General features: G+C 39.5%; 1 protein-coding gene across 5 annotated transcripts in view; it reads left to right on the top strand.

The window, feature by feature from the left end:
* Positions 1-279: 279 nt before the first annotated feature.
* The window catches only part of CLCN3 (chloride voltage-gated channel 3), a 71,497-nt gene continuing 49,287 nt past the window's right edge, over positions 280-22,489 (top strand). Inside the window, exons 1-2 of one of the 5 annotated variants that reach the window (XM_065836574.2) lie at positions 280-439; positions 15,273-15,448. In XM_065836574.2, the coding sequence (XP_065692646.1) occupies positions 15,289-15,448 (160 nt within the window). In that variant the 5' untranslated portion in view covers positions 280-439; positions 15,273-15,288. Of the gene's footprint in view, positions 440-15,272; positions 15,449-22,489 lie in introns of those variants that run through there. The other 4 variants (XM_065836577.2, XM_071807711.1, XM_071807709.1 and 1 more) reach the window with 4 other exon arrangements.

Below are 22,489 nucleotides of genomic sequence, written 5' to 3'. Positions count from 1 at the left end.
AGAAAGGGCCGCCGCCCGCGTTACGATCCGCCTGCGGCGCGGCCGGGCGGACACTCGGGCACGGCGGCACCGCTCCCCGGCAAGGCCCCTCATCGGGCAGTCGCCTAACGGTAGCTCTCCTCAGGGGCCGCCGGGAAGCCACGCCTCTCCGCGCTCTCGGGCAACAGGGAGGACCCGTATGGGCGACGGACCGCGGGAACCGGAAGCAGCGCCGGTGACGCGGCCTCGGGCGGCCCTGCAGGTGCCGAGCGGCGGCTGTACCGCGCGTGCGCGGCAGGAAGCCCCGCCCCCAGGCCGAGGGGGCGGGGTTGGCTGCCGGGGCGACCGTTGGGCCGGGGGCCGAGCCGGTGTCCGCGGCGTCTCCGCGACCCCGCGCCGCCGGCGCAGGAGGATGAGCCAGCGCCTCCCCGGGGAGCAGCAGGCGGCGCCACCCGGACAGGTATGGGCGGGACTGGGCCCGGCTTGTCTCCCCTCCTCTCGGCGGAGGGCCGCGGCACGGGATGGTCGCTCTGGCACTGCGACGTGACAGGAGGGGCCGCGGGCGGGCCGCTCGGTCCTGCCCGCTGCGTGGGAGCGAGCGAGGCCCAGGTGGCGACTCCGGCCCGATGGTGGCGAGACGGGAGGAGGAGAGGAGAGGAGAGGAGAGGAGAGGAGAGGAGAGGAGAGGAGAGGGCAAGGCAGCCCCTGCCGCACGGCCCGCCCGCCCAGCGGATGCTGCGCCCGCGTTAGCGGGACCGCTTCGTTCGCGGCTGGGAGGCGGGAAGTGGCAGAAATGGCGGTTTCTCATGGACCCCTCAACTTATCTGACCTCCTCCCCCGAAACGGGAAAGGCCGGCGTCGGGGGAAGTGTTCTGCGTGTTTACTCAGCGTGTAACCTCATCACCTGATTTCGCGGCTCTGTGGCAGCTGTTCTGACGGCTCTGCTGCTTGGAAGATCCAGAGTCTCCTTGTCATGTAAACAGAGTTGGAAGTATTATTCTGCTTTAGTTGCTCACTTTATGTTGACTCACGGGTTTGGTTGGTAAAGCTGTTGTTGCACAAGAGAGGGAAATAATTGCCTACTCTGGGAGCCTCTTAATTAAATGAGGACGGTGCAGTCCAGTGAGGTTAAAACCGAAGATTGCTACATTCTTTCGTATTATCTTCCCTCCTTATCCAAAATCCTTCCCTTCCCAATCAAAAAACATGGAGCTGATTGTAAAACAAGTACATATCGATTCACATCTAAAATGAGCAGGAGCAAGTGTGATAGTAGAAAATCATGTGCTAATAGTGAAATATGTTGTGTTGAATAGCAAATTTGCTGTGTCACACTTTAAAATACTCAACTAGGTAAAACAAGGCCTTAAAATCAAATTAAAAATGTTTCTGGTGCTAAATTATATTAGAGTAGCTACTTAAAAATATTTTTTGAAAGATGTCCCAAAATGGCAATAGTTTTTGTTTTAGGACTTGAACCTTCTTTCTGAGGCTGTTGGACCTCTAAAATTTAACGTGCAGAGTTTGTGAAAGAAAGAAGTTCATGATTATTTATGTGTCAAATATATTGGTACCTCTAGCTTTTTGACACCTCTCTTCTTGGTGGACCTGTGAAGGGTTTTATGGCCTGTATCCCTTGGCAACATGGATGCTTCTTTGCAAAAACAGCAGTTTGAATGAAGGATCTGTATGCAAGTGTCTTTGCTTGGCAAGCAGATGAAAACTTAGTGCTCAGTACTCTGACTTGTCAAAACGGGAAGCAGTTCTGCTGTGGGAAAATTGCAGCTAGCGTGAAGCTCACAACTTGAAACAAAATGACTTTGCATCTGTCTTCAAAACTTGTGGAAATGCAAGGTTCCATAAAAAGTGAGCTTGTTTCTCATTTGCTTCTGTTTGTTATTGGTATATTAGTCCTGAAAAATCTTTGCCTGACAATAGTAGATGTCATGCACAATGTGTATTGCCATATTTCTAGAAATATATTTTTCGTGTTCTATGATTTCCAAGGCTGTCTTTGCCCAAATCTTTATGGCATCCTATCTTTAAGTGGTTTACAATACCACTGTTCTCCTTGTGCATACTTGCAAGTAAAAGTAATCCTGGGGTGTATGTCTTCTCTCTCGTGCTTCATATTGACTTGTAATAAAAACAAGGCTATCCAAATGCTCAACCGGAAAGACACTTGAAGCTGTTGGTCTTTGCTCTTCTACCTGGACTTGTGCAAAGCATTTGTCACTGTCCCACATGACATCCTTGTCTCTAAATTGGCGAGACATATATTTGTCAGATGGACCACCCAGCTGGTAAGGACTTTGCTGGATAGTTGCACTCAAAGAGTTGTAGCCAACAGCTCGGTGTCCAAGTGAAGACAAGTGGTGTTCCTCAGAGGTCAGTATTGGGACTGGCTTTGTTTAATATATTTGTCAATGACATGGACAGTGGCATCAAATGCACCCTCAGCACGTTTGCTGAAGACGCCAAGCTTTGTGATGCGGTTCACAAACTGGAGGGAAGAGGTGCCATCCAGAGGGATCTTGATAGGTTAGAGAGGTGGGCTTATGCAAACCTCATGAAGTTCAACAAGGCAGAGTGCAAGGTCCTGCACATGGGTTGGGGCAACCCCAAGCACAAATATAGGCTGGATGGAGAATGGATTGAGAGCAGCTCTGGGGAGAAGGACTTTGGGTTGTTGGTTTATGGGAAGCTCAATGTGAGCTGGGAATGTGCGCTTTTAGCCCAGCCAACTGTATCCTGGGCTCTATCAAAAGAAGCATGGCCAGCAAGTTGTGGGAGGTGATTCTGCCTGTCTGCTCTACTCTTGTGAGACCCTGCCTGGAGTACTGCATCCAGCTCTAGACCCCCCAGCATTAGAAGGACATAGACATCTTGGAGTGAGTCCAGAGGAGGGCCATGAAAATGATCAGAGGGATGGAGCACCTCTCCAATGAGGAAGGGCTGAGAGAGTTTGGGTTGGTCAGCCTGGAGAAGATGAGGGTCTGGGAAGACCTTGTTGTGGCTTTTAAATACCTGAAGGGGGCCTACAAGAAAGCTGGAGAGGGACTTTTTACAAGGGTATGTAGTGATAGGACAAGGGGTAATGGCTTTAAACTGAAAGGGGGTAGATTTATATTATAATAGATATAAGGAAGAAATTCTTCACCATGAGGGTGGTGAGGCACTGGAACAGTCTGTCCAGAGACACTGTGGATGCCCCAACCCTGGAAGTGTTCAAGGCCAGGCTGGACGGAGCTTTGAGCAACCTGGTCTAGTGGAAGCTGACTCTGCCTGCAGCAAGGGAGTTGGAACTAAATGATCTTGAAGGTCCCTTCCAACCCGAACTGTTCTATGATTCTATGACTGCATTGCTCTGAGCCACTTTATTTTGTGAGTTTGCCTGCATTTTGCTCTTGTGACTATGTATTTCCTCTTGTGGTTGCTTCAGCTAATGTTTTGTCACAAACATGTTTCAGTAACCTGCAAGTGAGAACCCACTGTGTGCTGGTTATTCTAGGAACAGCTTGGTCTGTTTAATATATGTTCTCTGGTTTACTGAATATACACTTCAGGTTTTTTTTCCCCCAGTTTGCTTTGGGGACTGTATGTATCTTACACTGGTATTTGAACAGCAGAGTTGTATTCTTTTAATGTAAACACTAAAGCTGGGACAACTGTTCCAAGTTTGCACCATTGCTGAAAGGCATTCTAGGGAACATTTAGAATTTTTTTCCCTCCCCTTATTGAAGTGACTTCATATGCATGTGGAATAGGTGTTACTGTGCAGACCAAGTTTTCAGGGTGAAGCCTTGTAATAATTTGGTAGTAGGGATATTTTTAACTTCATCATAAGGAAAAATGGAGTAGAAACTCTACTTTTGAAGAGAGTTGTGCCACAAATTATAATGCCAGTTTGTGTTGATTGAAGGGTTAATTTCCTAATTCTCAGCCTCTAGGTTGCGTGTTCCTAAGCATCCTGCTTTGGCACCTCCTTGGCACAGCAGTAACCGAGTAATCTCTGAAGGCGGTCAGCAGTGGCAGTTACCATGAGCATGAAACTGCTTGTATACCCTCCCTGCTCATTCTCCCCAAACTAAGGTTTCAACTTAATACCTGCATGCTCGGAGAGCAAATTCCCAATTCTCTGCTCCCTGGGTCAGTCTTTCCCTTGTGTCATAACCTGAAAGTGCAGGTTCTGTGTTGGCTGATACCCTAAAGCTGTACAGGTGTCAAGTCAGACCGTCTCTTTCTCTGTGCTCATGAATGAGGTATGCAGTTCTAGGCTGTGCTACACAGTATGTTGTGCTTGTTTATGTGGCAGGCTTTGGAAACCAAAGGTGCTCAGAATATTAGAAAATTGGCAATTATAAATTTTTATAGCTATTCAACTTGAAACTTGTTTTTTGAATTTTGGAAGCCTTTATAAAATCACCTGAGAGAATAATGTTTAGACAAAACAATGTTCATTGAAATTGATTCTGATAAGAGGGTTGTAAACCAACTGTAAAAATAATGTTTGTTGGGATGTGTGCTCTGCTTTAAAAAGATTAAGTGGAAAAATCTACATAAAACGTTGAGATGTTGGTTAAACTTCGTGAGCTGATAATACCTGTCACTAGCGGAGAGCAGAGAATTGACAAAGTAATTCCTGGCTTTCATGCATAGCAGAAAGGATTCCAGACAAAGCTATTAAAATAGTTGTAGATCTTTTTACATCTGTAGTATCCTTGTTTGTTTGTATTATGTAGTTGAATATGTACTCCTGGAAATGAATGGAAAGAAAGCAATTTATAATTTCACAGTGGGTACCAGTGGTTGTTTTTAATGACTTGTAGGAAGTCTAGTTTATTTCCCCTTAAGCTTTCTAGACATTCAGCTTTTTTGTTTGTTAAGCATTTTACTTAGGCTTTCTCATTAGAGGAGTAGACTTTGTGCTTACTATGGGAGGATAAGGAGGAACAGTAAATGAAAAAGTGAATTAAATTCCCTTCTAAAGTACAGACGCTTTGATATAGATAACCTTTGCTGTTGCTTTTTTTCCTTGGTTTTGGTATATTTTGATAAATTTATCTAAAAAATTCATGAAAGAGGAAGTACTTATGTCCATTTTGCGTTTTTATACTGCAATACAGTATAATGGTGAAACATTTCCTAATTGAAATAGTTAACATGAAATTTTAGTTAAGTAATATGTTTAAATTACAGATAGAGCTACTGAGTGACTTAATACTTTGGTGTCCTTTCAGTTAGAGTTCAAGTACTCATTTTCCTGAAAGATAAGTTTGTGTTTGAATTCCTTCCACTCTTATCCCCAGATTAGTGTTCCCTGCCAGATTTGTTGGGTTTTAATGTTTTATCTGCAGTTCTTGATCTACTGCAGCTTTCCCCACAGATTTCTGTTATTAATGTCTTTTGTGTATGTGTTGGGAATAAACCCATGCAGTTCTCCATATGCTTCCGAACACGCTCATTTTATGATTCTGAAAACTGGATCTACAGATTTCCAAAGGAGGTATCTCTAGGAAAGAAAACTAAAGATTTTTTCAACTATTATTTTGCTTTTTGCTTCTTGACTTGCAGAAGACTTTTATTCTTATGTGGAACACTACAAGAATGAGTAAATACAATTATTATCAGTCTTACAGATTACCAGTTTTCTTCTGGTTTGTGCTGAGACATGAATATTCTTTTAACTTGTGCAGCGAAGCTTATAAGACTGCAGAAGCCTAACTCACAAAATTCTGAATGCTTATTCATCTAAGAAGTTTTTTAAAACCTTTTGGTTCTTTATATAGGTAGAGGATGGGTTATTTTTAGTAAATTCGATCTATGAACCCAGTGAACTGATCTCATCTCTGTGGTTATGTAACATGTTTAAGATAACTGACCTTCTTGTGTTAGTTCTGTTAACTAGAAGCCTTTTAGTGAAGTATTACTGAATCTTTTTTTTTCTGTAATTTTCGAAACTTAAAATCTCCCATAAAGCCACTTTATTTTTTTCCTCATAAAATATCTGCCACGATTAATGCTTTCAACTTGATACCACTATTTAACAATAATAATTTCCCTCCAGACTTTCCTGCCAGGAACTTGTCTACCATTTGTAGACCCTGACAAAGTATACATAATTTTACAAGTTGTATTTGCCAAACAGCCAACTAAGTTTTACAGCTGGAGAGAAGAATATTCAAGTGAGTGGAACTTGCTATGCATTCAGAACTGCTAACACACTTGGTTTAGTGACTGCTTCACTTCTGGTGGTATTTATGCATTCAGGGCTTCATTGCCTTTTGGTTTGATTTTGGGGTTTTGTTGTGTTAGTGTTTGTTGTTGTAGTTTTTGTTTGGGGATTTTTTTGTTAAGGTATACGTTTTTAGTAAAATACAGAGACAAGCCATTAACAATCTTACGCACGAACATCAGAGGTTCACAGGTCTTTCCTAAAAACTTAGTTTCATCCTTTGAAGAAGACCAGAATGGAAATCAGTAATAGTTGGATATGCTGTATTTACAAAAATGAGGCGGCTTCTCTCTAGTACATGCAAGAAGCTCAGCTATGAGCCAGATCCAGGTGTTTCTTGCAGATTGCTTCAGTCCTTCCTCACCTTGCTGCCTTAACCCTGCTGCTTAAGATTATTCAGAACAAGAAAAAAAGCAAGCCTATTGTCAGGGCTCCCGGCCTTGAAGTCTGAATAGCTGCATCTGTCAGTTTATCTGTGCATAACACAGGCCAAGAAGAACCCCCAGCATTTTGTACTTCTTGGCGACCAAAGACTTGTAATTTCTGACCTGAGTACAGTGAAGGGGTTCCTCAGTAGCTGGTATTCACTTCTTTGAAGTCTGAAAATCGGTGGTAGGGAGAGTAAGTAAACAGGACCCACCAGGGGTCCCCACAAGATTTCATAAGCAGTGGTTGTCTGCCTGTGCTAGGTTTTGGAGAGATCCATAGGATTTTTTGTTTCTTGATTCAGGGGCTTTAGTGTGTTTATAAATAAATAGGAGTTCAGTGCAAGGATCCTAAAAATCTGTGGTAGCTGCTGTTATTGAGAAGATGCTTAGAGTTAAAATGGGGATAGTGGTGCTTCTTCAGATTCCAATTTGACTATCCTGAATTATAATTTTGTCTATCAAGAATGAATACTTTTCATGTGCTTCTCTTTTTGCTGGAGTCTGTCTTGGCTTGCAGAACCTCTTTTCTGTGATGCTCTCTTATTTCCTTTAATATAAAGTTTCTTTTTCATTCCTTGAGTACTTTTATTAATCATTCAGATATAAATGTATTGAACTGGAACAAAATTATCTGAAAGATATCCGGCTGAAGTGTGACCCTGAACTTACAAATCTGTGCACATAGCTGAGGACTGTTCAGTGCATTTCTCTGAAAAGAGAAAGTAGTATGAATGACAAGACTTCTGGTAATTCCTGTGGTGTATTAAAGCTCTGTTCCATTGTTTGTGTAACCCTCAGATGACTGCAACACAAGTCTCTATTAAAAAGGAACAAAATCCTTTAAAAACTGCAAAGAGAAGGTTGCACACTGTTCCCATGTCTTTTCATCAAACAGAAAATGAGAATCATGGCCAAAGACAGTCATAGTTCCTGCCCTTCTAAAGAAGAGTATGGGTTTTACCTTTCAGTTGTCTTAATGAATTTCCATGTCATTCTCATGTGAGTATGATCAGAGAAGAAACACCAAAGATTATTTTGCTAAAGAGGTTCTCCATCTTCTCTGAACAAAATATTTACAGCTATAGGTACCAACCCATTAGTTTAGAAACTAATACATTGCATGTATTTTAGGCTTGCTCTGAAGTGGCAGCCACAGACACAGTTGTTTGTTTTTTTCTCTTTAAGTAATTAACTAAAACCCTCTTAGAGACCTTACCACTCACGTAGCTGCTTATTGTTGTGCCTGTGTGGGAGACTACTCTTCAACTCAGATAGCAGAGTTTTTTCTAATGTATCAATAAATGAGGTTAGTTTAGTGAGTTTAAATCCAAGTTTTTAGCTAATCCTACTAGTTTTGATTGAAAGCAATTAAAAAGTGTTTATATTGGTAACTTGGTGAATGTGAAAGAAGCAATTCCATCATATAGGTGAATATCTTTATGCCAGGTGGTACAGATCTTCAGCTGTCACAGCTATGCGTAGCCATGGCGTTAGTGGTTAAGACATTTTTACAGAGTGGAGATGAAGTACTTTTGAATGCTTTATACAAACTGAAGTCAATACCCTTAATGTTTGGAATCATATGACTAGAAGCATGAGTTCAGTATTCATCCTGTAATTAGGCTGGCAGTTTTTAGTTTTTTGATTTTGTGTGAGTTTTTTTTTTAAGCTGAGAAGGTTAAAAGTCCTATAAAAATGAGTATTTTTTTATTTATTCTGCTTCTGTGAAGATCAGATATAGTGCTGATATTCTGTATTGGTATGTATCATAAAAGTGAAAAAACTTTGCATGCTGTTATATTATATTCAGCTTTTATAACTAAGAGTGGTAAGATTCAGTAAATTCTAGAAAGTAGATATGAATACTGGGCGGGGGGTGGTGGTGGTGGTGGTGTTACAGTTTGAATGCTAAAATTATCTTCCTGCTTTACAAGTATAATCTTTTCATGTAGTTTTGTCTGTGTGTTTCTGTTATTGCCCTTGCTTTTTTTCTTGTTTAAAGAATATTTGAGTTTGTGTATCTTTCCTCCACGAACATTGTCGTTATTTTGGAAGCAGCTGTGAATGAAACTAGACTAAAATTTACCTAGGTATATTTTTGCAAGTTGACTTTGAATCTTCTGTTCCAAGAGAACATACTATGTAAACTCAGAGGTTGCCTTTTTTTTTTTTTTTTAATGCAAATAGCTTCAGTTAACTGGCAGTGCTCCTTTGTGACTTTATTTTTCTAAATATGACCTAAAAATTGACCAAGATCCTTTCTCACTAAATGACTGCAATGAGAACAGTCTTGTCCCTGAAATGAGTACAAATTAGTTTCAGATGGGTATTTTTGAATGCTCTAGAGAATGATCTTCTGTGTATTTATTTTTGCAAGGTTAGAATATGCATTTCCTAAATTGTTAAGAGTTTGGGTTCTTGAGTATCCTTAAGAATTTTTATGGTTCAAACTGACTTGAGAAAGTTCAGGAAAGCTGCTGTTGCACTCATCTTCCCCTCTGTATTTGAATTGAAGTGTAAGATTTTTTTTTTTTTTTTGAGCACTTTTATGAAGAAAAAGTCTGCTAGTGATCAAAAAAACCTGAAGTTCAGAAGATTAGTGATGTTCTCATCTCACTTAACAATCTTCACATGACAGGCAAAATAAATAAATGGAGGTTAGATATACTGGGTCTGTGATGAAAGTGAGAATGTAATTCTGATGCTGGTGAGACTAGGGATGGAAGAGTGGCCACAGCATGGTCTTTTAAAAAACTGTTATAAAAGTCTTATTTCTGAGCTCAAAATTTCTTTCTGAAGGGTAGGCTTATTTAAAAATTAAAAAAGATGACACTGTGTAATTTTAAAGTAACATAATATGAAAGGTTTGGAAGTAAGCCTTTAAAGCTGTTCTTGACCTCCTGCATTTTTTGGGCAGTTGTTCTGACACATATCGCCATATATGGGGTATATGATAAAATTTTAATTTAAGTGTGGGTGTGGGGAATGTTTCTGTCATATTATTTACCTGTCCTTAAGGTATATAGTAGTTGGATACTTTTTAGATAAGATGATGTATTTAGAATTTCTGTTTATAACAAAAAATGACTTTTGAAGGTTCTTACCAGTTAAAACCTTTAAAATCCTATAATTTTTTTTTTTTTTAAATTTACAGCAAATGAGTTTTCTATTGCCATCACTGCATTTCCTCTACTGTTGGACACATGTTTAGAGACTGTATTCTTAATTTTCATTTCATCTGCTTTTGATACATGTCTGTATAGCATTTCTCACTAGGTGCTGTGCTTTTGTAGGGTTTGCATGAAGGTATGCGTGAGTTAGGGGACTTCAGCTCTTGTTAGTACTGAACAGAAAAATTGAATATTACACTGATTTTGGGGTTTATTGAGATTCTTAGTTTGGGAAAAAGTTTTTCTGTTAACAAGAATAATCATGGCTTTGTTTGTTTGTGGGGTGTTTTGTTTGGTTGTTGGGGGAGGGGGGCAGATAGGGGGTAGTGTGTGGTGGTGTTTTTTTTCCCCCCCACTTAATCAGATTTGGAATCTGGAAGAGTACTTTTAAGTTTTCACTCCACCTTCCTCCCAGGGAAACAACAAACTTAAGATGCCTTGGTTTCCTGCCACCCCTTTGAGATAAAGGAAAGTGTTTTTATGGGACAGCAGAGCACGTAGCAGAGATTTACAGATTACTCAGATCACCTGACAACAAATGTCCTGTAAATCAGACTTTTAATTGTCCTACTCTGTCTTCTCCAGGGACACTTCTCTGAGTTGAAAATGGTTCCCTCAGCTGACTCGCTTCTCTGCTTGACCTTTTCTTTGTAGAGCTTGGAAGATAAGCAGGACATCTGATGTTTGAGAGTAGAAAAGTGCCTGAGGTACTAGACTGTGCAGAAAACTGCAATAGCCTTACATTCTTTTGCTACTAAGAATGTAACTGTTTCTGTGCTGTTCTCTTATACCAGTCTAGTTCCTGCGTGCACGGTGTTTAATTAGATCTTTTACAATTCAATATACCTACTTTTTACTTTCTTCTCTTCTCCCTAGTCATAACAGTAAGACATCCTGCTTTAGCTGCCTGTTCTTTGGTTTTGTTAAGGCTTTTTGTTGTTTTTTTTTGGTGGTGGTTTAATTTTTTTGGTGTCAGAGGCTTGTATGTTAACCTGCTTTGTAGAAGAATTTTGATGGGTCAAGACATCCTGGAAACACCTTAGTAATGGAAGCATGATGGATTAGTTGCACCTTTATTGCTTTACAGTCTTTTCATGGAAGATTTGGGTGTGTGAGTTGAGTCAAATTCCTTACCTGTTTCAAAAGCTCCATGAATATTGCTTAGAATTTTGTTTCTACTTTATTTTATTCTGAGGGGGAGACTACTCATGGTGTCCAGATCACTTGGTTTCCTTCGCTCAAGCAAGTCAGATCTCTTACTTGCTAATACTATTTTAAGGTTACATAAGCATACACTCTTAAGTTGTCTTGAAAGTTTAACACAGCTCAAGATAGTTCATCCCTAACTTTATATCCTACTTTGTTAAACAAGCCCTTTTCTTAAAGGTACTCAAAGAGATTTATTGTTATGTTGACCTAAGCTGTCCTCCCTCCAAGAATTGCAGGTAGTGGTAGACAAATTAGTGACAGATGTGCTCCCAAGAAGTGAAATTTTAGTCCCATGTGAAGGTTATTGCACGGTTAGCATTCTCATGCTCTTACTCCCTGCATAAGGCATTATCTGTAACACAGTGTCAGATACAAAGCAGTTAGTGTAGTTGACTCTCTTTGAATACAGAGGACTAATGTACAGTTCTTAAGAATCTTGATTAGGGTGCTTGTAATGGATGGTTTTGGTGTTACTACTTCTGCTTGATTGTAGGAGAGGTCTGTCGAAAGTGGTACTTCTGCGGCAGGGGACATACAGTGTTTCAAAACAAGAAGGGTCAGCCTGTAGAATCCTGCCTGTGGTGTATCTGTGGGCATGTATGTGCCAAAGGAGTTGGCATGAGGGATGGCATCTGTGTGGAGATGGTGTGGGGTTTCTTTGCAGTATGCTTGGTCTGGCTCTGAAGAGCCTGTTGGGGTTGTTTGTCAGTTACTGGTTGATTAAACTTTCCCTTGCACTGTAGACCACCAGGCTGAAAGCTTTTTCTCAGTTATTGGAAGATTTAATATCTATAAGCCACTGTTCTGACATTTCTCTAAAGTGATTAAAAAAAAACATCCAAAGGGAGAGTTATTTATCTTATTCTGAATAGCAGATGTGTAGTAAGATTAACTGAAGCTGTGGAATTTAATACAAAGAAACATATCGTTTTTTTTTAAAGAGACACTTACAGTGTTTCAGCTTCATGCTGTAATAAATATTTCTGCTGAGGCCATTGCAGGAAAGTGTCTTTATTAGATGAAAAATCTGTATGTGGCTTTCAAACTTGGTACAATAATTCGAAGACTAAGCAGGTTTTAGCCATGCCCTCAGTATGCATCAAACATAACAAAAAAGAATGTTAATAACAGAATTCACTACTTACGTCTCCTTAATTTGTGTCTGTTAACACTATAGGATCAATTCCTTCTGAGCTCAAGTAATTGCCTTTGCTAGTTGTGTTTCTGCCTGTGGTTTACAAAATGTGTATTCTCGCTTTTGCACACTGAGGATCTTCAGGAGTCCTTGGAGCAGTGTGAATTTTGAGCTTGGAGGCCTGGGCTTTACTTAGAATTAGTAGTACTTTTGGGGTCTAGATTTGCTACTTCTTTTTTGTTTTGATGTATTTACAAGCAACTCTTGGTGATTGCTAACTGAAAGGTGGTCGTTCTCTTGCTGCTTAATTGTTTTCTCCTTTGTAATAAAGATTACTACATAACTGAAAAAAATTAACTATCAAAAAAGTCTGATATACAACAGGAAGAGAACACAATAGACTAAAATTTACAGTGTGCTGCAGGGAGGGGTTTCTGTCCTGTGCTTTTTGTCTTCTAGTGCTACTTTTATGGGCAAGGCAGGAGACTTTTTTCCTTACTTGCAAACCTCGTTTGAATGGAGGAAAAATCAGATGAATGTAGAAGTAACAAAGATTTCACTCAAACAGGAGGCCAATTGACAGACGAGAGTCTAGAATATAATTTTTGGTGCATGTGGAGGAAGGTGATGAATGATGCAATGAGTGGAAACACTTGTGGGAAGTCCCAGTGTCTCATTTCAGTTGTGCTGTGTGGCTTCCATTTATGATGGTACCCAGCTGGCACTGGCAGAGTGGTATTAACAGGACTTTCTATGAGCATAATAATGAAATAGTCAGGATGTTTGTGATCAGACTTTTTTTTGGTGCATTTTCTTTGTAGGTACCATTTTATTTGGAATGCCAAAAATTACTGTGTTTGAAAACTTAGTAGCAGTTGAACAGTTTCAAGTATAGCTTCTGAATAAATAGTAAATTGTGATCTGATTTATTTGGGAAAAAAATGGAGATGCTTTTATTGTTTCCAGATATAAGCAACTGTATTTTCTAATAGGATATGCTTCATAATATGACACTATGAAATTTTTTTGGCTGTCCATCAGGAAGTTTTTTTCTGTGGCTGTAGAATGGTAGAAGATCAAACAGAATTATCACATGAAGATGAATGGAAGAAATTTATTTGAAGAGAGAGTATGTTTCAAATTGTAAATATTCTAAATATTTTTTTTTAAGGAAATGAGAATGAGTAAAGCCAAAGAGTTCTGTCTTGCCTGATAACAGATCTCTAGGGAAGAGTGTAAGAACAGAATAAGCATATGCACATTTCCGGAATGCTTTCCTAGCCTCTAGCATTTCCACCAGAGGTGTCATCTTTATAGCTTTTGATGTTATTTTTTTCTTCTGTGAATTTGTCAGGCTACTTTATGAACCATTGCCTACTTCTGCAAAGTAGCAAAGAATTCCACCACTTCCCTACATGCAGTGTGAAGAATCAGCTCTTTATTCTCCAGTTGTCACCTAACTTCTTTCATTATGACATGCAAGGACGATTGAAAAACAGTGGATGCTCTTCACTTTCTTCCTGCCCTTGTGATTCTGCTGACATAGGTTGTGTTGGCTTCTACATGAATCTTTTCCAGACTGAAGAGTCGCAGTGCATTTTGTTGCCCTGTAGAAGGAAATCTGTTTTGTACTCGATCATCACTGTGATCTTAATGAAGTTCTCTCTCTTAACTGATAATTCTTGTATTAGATTAATTTGGGGATTGTTATTGCATGCTGAGTTCATTCTTGTAACTTTTGTGAATGGTAGTAGTTGGGTCAGAGCCCTTTGCTTTGTAAGGTAAGTTGGGTTGGTTCTGCTGCCCCCTCACCATGTGATGCGATTCACATTGATCTGTATAGAGCCTTATCTTGTGTTATCATCCGGCCGCACAGTGCTGAGAGTTCCACCTGCAGCTACCCAGCAAACCTTGTTGCTTTGTTTATCACCCCTTCCTTTAGGTAAATTATTTAGAAGGTTGAGTCATTGGCCAATATGAGAAAGCTGTCTGTCTGACCTCCACTCTTAACTCTTGATACTGGCCAGCCACTGTGGCGGTACCTCACAAGGCTTGACAGCTGGCTAGAGGAGAGGGATCCGAAATGGAAGTCCTGTTACCAGTTTTTATTGCTGCCGGCTGGCTGGATGTTTACAGTGCATATAGTGTTGTAGCAGTTAGAGTGAATGGTTACAGAATTTGGAGATTAGCAGGGGGAAAAGGGTATAAGGAAAAGATTGGGAGGTGGTTTGGGGGGACAACTCCTTTGCTTGGAGAGAATGAGAAGTTTCTTATTACTGAAAAAATGGATATTGAACTGTTGTATGTTAATAAGGAATGATGATCTTTGAGAAATGACAAAAGATTTTCTTTCAATAAAGAAGAGCATGGAACCAAGGTCTGATCATGTCCTCCCTGACACCCCAATCACAAAGTTATTTCTGTGGATTTAATTCTACAAGGCAAAGGAGGACTCAGCCTGAGTCTGTGGAAACCTAACATGTTAGTGCACAAAAGCAGGTGTTGCTGACACCTCATTGTGTTTAAAAATAAATTAAGAACCAAATAAAAGGCAGGTAGGTACGAGTTTTGAAAGCTTTATGTGGACATGAAGATTTTAGGCTGTTTTCAACTTTTATATTTTTGCTCTTCCGTGCAAAAGAATATGAACAGTTATGTTCAAGGGGCTACAACTTTAGCCTGCCATCTGTTTCACTGCAAGCAGGCATAGTACAAAGATAATATGACTAAAGAAACTGATCTTTTAACCTTAATGTTGGCTGGGTTTTGCACCAGCTTCATGGTGCAATGCACATGCTTACGCATGGGGCATGCACATTCCAACCACCTGTACTGAAAGTGAAATACTTTCATGATGATAACATTGAACTGAGGGGAGGCCAGGGAAGGGGATGAGGAAGCATCATCCAGTTAAAGATCATTACAGATGTGTGCAAAATGTTCTGTATGTAAAATGTTCTGTATTACTGCTACATGTTTTGTAATTTAGAGTATTGTGACCTTAATATTTTTTCCCCAAAGCATGAAATATAGGATTTTTTTTTGTTTAATTTGATGTAAACTTCTCAGTCTTTTGTGCATATTCAAATAGAAAATAAGTCATTTTCTTTGTATAGGTTATAAAGCAGCTAAATGGAGTCTGAGCAGCTGTTTCATAGAGGCTACTATCGAAACAGCTACAACAGTATAACTAGTGCAAGCAGCGATGAGGAGCTTTTAGATGGAGCAGGTGTAATTATGGACTTTCAGACCTCTGAAGATGACAATCTCTTGGATGGTGATGCATCAATTGGTAAGTTAATGTTAATTTCCACTTAAAAGTTTTTCGGTGGTGTATTTTTCTGGTTTTGTGGAGTTTTTTGTTTTGGGGTTTTCTGTGGGGGGTTGTTTAATAAACAAAACCAACCTTTTTTTCATAATTAATTAATGTTTCTCTTTAGTTAATCTGGCTTTCAGAGGGATCCTTTAAACCTGAAAGTGGCTGGATGTTTTTCTGTGTTCTTGCCCAACAGTTACATTGTATGGGATGACTTCTGATACCAGGCAGATATTAACTTATTTCTGGCGATTGGCAAGTTTGCTGTCAAGTAGGGGAAGGCTGGCTATTCTGCAGCTACCTGGTCTGTCTTTGCTGCAGCAGGATTTTGGAAGTCTTACTGTCTTCAATATTTCTTTGGGGCAGAAATTAACAGTCTCTTTTTAATCATTACTGCTAGAGATAAATGTGTTTTTGCTGGATTCAGAGAGGCATAAACCTCTTAAGTAGGGGTGTTAGAAGTAACAGAAAACACCATATGATTTGAACTTTTGACTAGGTGAAATGTTGCAAAGAAAGGTTGTTATTGTGAGCACTAAGAAACACACTGAAGTAATACAAATGAGAAAGAACTGGGAAGCTTTTCCTTCTTCTCATTTTTTAATTTATAAGCAGTTAATGGAGTGAAAGTGTTAACGTTCTCTTAGCAATGGTCAAAGAGGGGAACAGAAGAAGGGAAAGTAATTTCTGCTTAAGATAGTAAACTTGATTAAATATATACTCTTGTCACTTCCTCTTAGTTTGTTTAAAATCAAAGTCAGTCTCATGGGTTTTCTTTTTTTACTGTCCTTTCCTCCCCTGTTAACATTTAGTTGTCTTCTGTCCATGCAGAGTCTCTTCCTTCATGCATTTCCCCTTTGCCACACTTAGCAACTGGATGCTGGCATTTTACTAGATAGTTGTGTTGTATTGTTATAAGCATCCTTCTCATCTGTATTCCTTCCATCTAATTACATCTGTCTTGAATGTGCAGTTATTTAACTCTTAAACCAATGCAAGTGTCAAGAGCCAGGACACCTTCAATCTACAGGAAAATTCCTTCTGCAAAATTACTTAGAGAACACCAGCTTGATGAAGTCAAGCACTTGGTAGTTAGGAGATTATTAAGTGAACAGCTGGCTTCCATGTGTAATATTTTTTTTCTGAATATCTGGCACTTTTAATAAAATGAGTGCCTTGCTTGTCCAACATAATATTTGCAACCTGCACTGAAAGTCTGAAGCTGCTCTGGTTATTGTTTGGATAAATCCTCACCATCACTTCAAGCTTTACAGGGAAATAAGTTTCCAATAAAAGAAATGGTTTACAGAGCCAGTATTCTGTGTCTTACTTGTTGTGAAATTAGATGCGTAAATTGAGTTTAAACAGATGAGTTTGTTGTTTTGTTTGCACTGTCAAAGGCAATGCTAATTGCTGCACGTGCCCATAGCCCCTCTCTCATAATGCTGAAGCATTAGAATGTGCATTAGAACTTAAAACTAATGTATTTTCTTTCCTGGAGTTGAATTTTTTGCTAGTGGTTTGTCGGCTTGCCATAATTCTGGTCACTTGGTAAGAAGCAGCAATGGTAATAACCACTACTTTTTAAGTGAAAGGTGATTTATGTGTCTCTATGCATGCAAAATATTTTCTTGTACAGTAAATCATAGCAAATAGCAGTAGATCAGAATCTGGTGTAAATTTTCATTTCCAGGTGGTAAGAACGTACTTCCAAAGAAGTTATGAATAAACTTACATGCAGGAGGTGAACATCTGTGTTTCTTGTTCTTTAGGTCTCCAAATGTGTAAGGTGGTTTTTCTTGTGTGTTTTTAAGTCAGCAAATCTCATTGACAAGAGCAAACAAGCACTTTTTTGCTGGACTGCATGTGCCCTTTTTGTAGTCCTCTGTTACTTAGCATCAACTGTTTGATTTGTTTGTTTTGTGTCATTGTTATTTAAAAACTGTTATCCTTACTTGTTTTTGTTTTGCTGAGTCTAAGTACAGCTGAATTCACCACATAGAATCTATCCCACTTCCTGAGGAAGGGCAGAACCATCTCAGGAGCTGGAAGATCCCTTGCTTCTCCACACTGCAGACCCCCCCAGAGCATGATGTGAATGCAGAGGCCTTAGATCTAGCTCTGTACTTTAGCTGGTGAACCCTGCCAAAATGGGGAGTCCTATTTAAACATACAGTTTGTGTTGTAGGTCTGTAGGGCTGGAAGAATTTACAAGCTTGGTTTCTTAGCAACATGAACAAAATGGCAATAATGTATCTGTACTCAAAGTGATGGTGGAAATAAAGTGGTTAAATTGAAAGCTGCATAGCTGTAGAATGTAAGCTTGAACTACAAATGAGCACAGACATGAACTTATTGAATTCGGATAAGCTGCCATGGACAATAGAGTGTTCATCATAATTGTGTAGCTTATGTAATGAAATATAAAATTACAAAGTTTTAAAAATCAAGACCATGCAGTGAGGAGAAAATGAAGGATCAAGAATTTTTTTTTTCTCCTGTTTTTGGCTAATGATAACTGAACCATAAACTACACATGTATTATGCAGATAAAAAACTAACAATATGGAATTTCTAAAATAATTGTAGTCTTCCCCCCTCATTCAGGGGGCAGTAAGTTAATGGAAGAAGTCTGCTCATTTCAGTAGGTTTGGTAAGTCCCTTGGCTGTCAAGAACAGTGATTCTATAAAGCTGGCATGGTGCTGCCATTCACATTACCACTCATACTTAAGCACTTAACTGGGGTGTACAAAGTCATTGAGGCTGTTATTCAATGGTGAATATGCCTTCTTTTGAAAGCATGTGAAAATTGGATTATATTGGGAAAGAATACTAGTGACACATGGTACTTGTCTTATTTGGGAAAATTTTTTATATCATATGAGATTAAACAAGTGAATGTTAACTGGAACCTGTCTTCAGAAAGTCACCTAGAATGTTACGTGTCTTTAATACGTGGTTCGCAGAATCACAGAATGTTAGGGATTGGAAGGGACCTCGAAAGATCATCTAGTCCAATCCCCCTGCCGGAGCAGGAACACCTAGATGAGGCTACACAGGAAGGCATCCAGGCAGGATTTGAATGTCTCCAGAGTAGGGGACTCCACAACCTCCCTGGGCAGCCTGTTCCAGTGCTCTGTTACCCTCACTGAGAAGTTGTTCTCAAATTTAAGTGGAACCTCTTATGTTCCAGCTTGAACCCATTACCCCTTGTCCTACCATTGTTTGTCACCGAGAAGAGCCTGGCTCCATCCTTGTGACACTCACCCTTTATATATTTGTAGACATTAATAAGGTCACCCCTCAGTCTCCTCCAAACTAAAGAGACCCAGCTCCCCCAGCCTTTCCTCATAAGGGAGATCCTCCACTCCCTTAATCATCTTTGTTGCCCTGTGCTGGACTCTCTCCAGCAGTTCCCTGTCTTTCTTGAACTGAGGGGCCCAGAACTGGACACAATATTCCAGATGTGGTCTCACCAGGGCAGAGTAGAGGGGAAGGAGAACCTCTCTCAACCTACTAACCACCCCCCTTCTAATACACCCCAGGATGCCATTGGCCTTCCTGGCCACAAGGGCACAGTGCTGGCTCATGGTCATCCTGCTGTCCACCAGGACCCCCAGGTCCCTTTCCCCTACACTGTTCTCCAACAGATCATTCCCCAGCTTATACTGGAACCTGGGGTTGTTCCTACCCAGATGCAATACTCTACACTTTCCCTTGTTATATTTCATTAAATTTTTCCCTGCCCAACTCGCCAGCCTGTCCAGGTCCCGCTGGATGGCAGCACAGCCTTCTGGCGTGTCAGCCACTCCTCCCAGCTTGGTGTCATCAGCAAACTTGCTGATTAGTACACTCTATTCCCTTGTCCAAATCATTGTTGAATATATTGAATAATATAGGCCCCAGTACTGACCCTTGAGGCACTTCACTAGATACAGGCCTCCAGCTGGACTCTGCTCCATTGACCATGACTCTCTGGCTTCTTTCCTTCAGCCAGTTCACAGTCCATCTCACTACCTGATCATCCGGACCGCACTCCCTCAGTTTATCTGTAAGGATGCTTTACTCCAGTCCTCAGGCACCTCTCCCATTTCCTATTGATAGACATTTGCCTTTTTATTGTCACCTGATTTGCAGTTTGGATGATTTTTGTATATTTCTACATGGAGGATTAACCATTATGTTAAAAACAGTGCAGGACAATGATCTTGTTTCTCTTTAACACCATCTGAGACCATGTATTTTACCTAATCCTTCACTGTGTCATCTGAGAAGAATACAGAAACTGTGAGGATGTAGTATTACATAAATATGAATGTATAGTAATTATAGCATATATGTAGTATATAATATGTCTGTTATGCTGCCCAGTAGCTGTTTTCTTTGCATAAATTTTAGACTTTTAGTGAGAGCATTATGGAAGACAAGTAGGTATAGTAAAATTGTAAATTCTTTGAGCATAGTGTGTTTTAACATGCTAAATAATTAAATTGCTATGCATGCGGAGGCTTGGATGGCTTGCACCAAAGCCCTGCCTAGAAGGGATACTGTCTGTCAACTTGGGTCATAACTTGTTTTTGTTGCTTATCGAAACTAATCTCTTTGTAGTTCTGAAGTTAGTGGTTTTCCTTGATAAACTGCTGTGTAATGAGAATTACAGTGACATTATACTGATAACAGAAGTATCTGCCTTTTTGTAGGGAGGATGTCTTAACTAATGCTTGTACATGTAATGTACTTCCACAGGTGCAATCTGCAGAGATCATTTTCATCATGACTTTCTGTATTTATTTTTAGACTGTATACTCTGTTTCTTGCAAGGTCAGTTTAAACCCATTATGCTTACCATTGAGAAGCTATAAATTGTTTAATAATGAAGTCATACAAGCTAATATATACTGGTTTAAATGTTATAGGAAGAGATCTATACTGTTTAGAGAATAGTTCATTGTTTTCCATCGCTTTAATACGGGAAAAAAAAGAATTATTTCTGAACAGAAGTGAAATCTCCTAAATTGAAATATATTATCAGATTCATATTTTAACTGGGGAATGTGAATGAGAAGATGAAATGTCTGATCTATTCTTTTTCTCTCAACGTTGGCTTGCCTTGCCTTGCCTGTCTCTGAAGTTTGAGAGAGACACAATTTCTGGCTACTGGCTGGGTTTGAAGGATATAACAAGTCTCTTCCAAAGTTCAGACTTTCACCTTTTATGACCCAGGGTTAGCCAGCTAGCAAGGTGAAACGGAGAGGTCTCCATAATTGTACTCGGAATTGAGAGTTGTTTATATGATGTAAGAGGGGACTGCATCAGGGTTTTTTTGTTTGTTGTTGTTGTGGGTTTTTTTTGTTTGTTTGTTTGTTTTTAGTTTAAGTGCAGGGCAAATTTAGCAGAAGTTAGATTTCTGTAATGTTGTCAGACTGCAAATTTTTCAAGGCACTGACTGAAATCAGATGATTAAGCCTTATTTGCAGGAGAAATGGTTTGCAAACAAATAATCTCACTGGTGTTTACGTCTCAAGGTACCTTGATCTACCCATGGGAGTCTAAGTCCTGAATGAGCTTCGTGTTCTTTTCAATAGTCGTAGTGATTCCTGCTGCAGTTGAAGGAGCTTGGTTGCTTATATTGTGACTTCAGTGTGGAGACAGTTTACAGTCTGGCATATGGTGTTAACAGAAAATTGGCAAAAGTTAACCTTAATATGACAACCTGTAAACTGGTAATTCAAAAGCTGCTGCTACAGCTGCTACTATCTCCCCACAATGATAGCAGCACCACTGAAAAAAAGAATATGCCAACAGGTCATGGTGTAAAACACTGCAGCTCTCCTATACTGTCCTTACGCATGAGTTGGACTCCTTTGCCTGAAGTGAGACTACAATGATTAATTTTCAACACCCTAAAGACCAATATCAAAAATGTGATATAGTGAACTAATGTTATGGCATTATTTGAGGAACAGAATGTAATTTTCAGCAAGTGCAGGTTCTTCTATAAATCCAGAAATTCATACCACATCAGAGGTTAATTATTCAAGCAAGATCTAGGCATAATTATGTTTTCCGACAACTTGTGAATGTTTTTTCACATTTGTTTGTTTGTATTTAAATATCGCAGTTCATAAAGAAAAGAAAAAATGCAAAGAAAATAATAAAATAACTTATTTGCTGCCTAAAGAACTCCAGTTCCTGTTATATTTTTTATGCGTGGAAGTTGCATTAACAGGTGTACTTCCTCTTGTCCATGGCTGATATAAAGAAGGCTCTTCAGTGTCATTTTGCACCATTGGCATTGTTTGTGTTTTCCGTGAATGTGGTATAAAACTGACATGACTGAACAGTCCTTATGACAGTTTGACATATCTCTTTCCTAAGTTACATACAACCTATTTTCCAAGTTAGCAATATTTGCATTAAAGGGCTCATTGTTCTTCTTGTGAAGGGAATATATTTGCTTTCAAATTATGTCATACAAATTGAAGCATGAGATGACTTGCTGTGATTACAACAGCAAGCATGAGGCACAGCTAGTTTATTGCGAGTAGTTAAATTGTCAGTAACTGGTTATCATTTACTTTTTTCTTTTGGATTATGGTTAGAATTGTAGACATTTTGCCTGTGCTCCATGCTACTAATGCAGGTGGACACAAGATATCTGACAGTACAGAACAATGTTTCTTTATTTTTTCCCTTATTAGTAATGCATGAAGGTAATTTTGTCCATCTATCTGGAACACAGGTTGTTAGACATTATGTTTACATGGATAACTGGGCTAATTAACAAAACTCTTCCATCAAGGATTTCAAACTTCTGGCAGAAAATGAAAAAATTGACTGGAAGATTCTTAGGTTAAGGTTCAAAAAAATGTTTTCTCTTTAGTTACTGGATGTCATTATTGAATGAGTTGCAGGTGTTTGAAATTTCTTTTGCATCTTATGTGTTTATCATGACGGTGATTTTCTTGGACTCTAATCTGTTTTGTTTTGGTTTGGGTGTGGTTTTTTTTGTTTGT

This window comes from Patagioenas fasciata, chromosome 4, assembly GCF_037038585.1.
Source record: "Patagioenas fasciata isolate bPatFas1 chromosome 4, bPatFas1.hap1, whole genome shotgun sequence".
Classification (NCBI taxonomy): domain Eukaryota; kingdom Metazoa; phylum Chordata; class Aves; order Columbiformes; family Columbidae; genus Patagioenas; species Patagioenas fasciata.
Note: the sequence above shows the minus strand (reverse complement) of the source record. Positions and strands in the feature narration are given on the sequence as shown.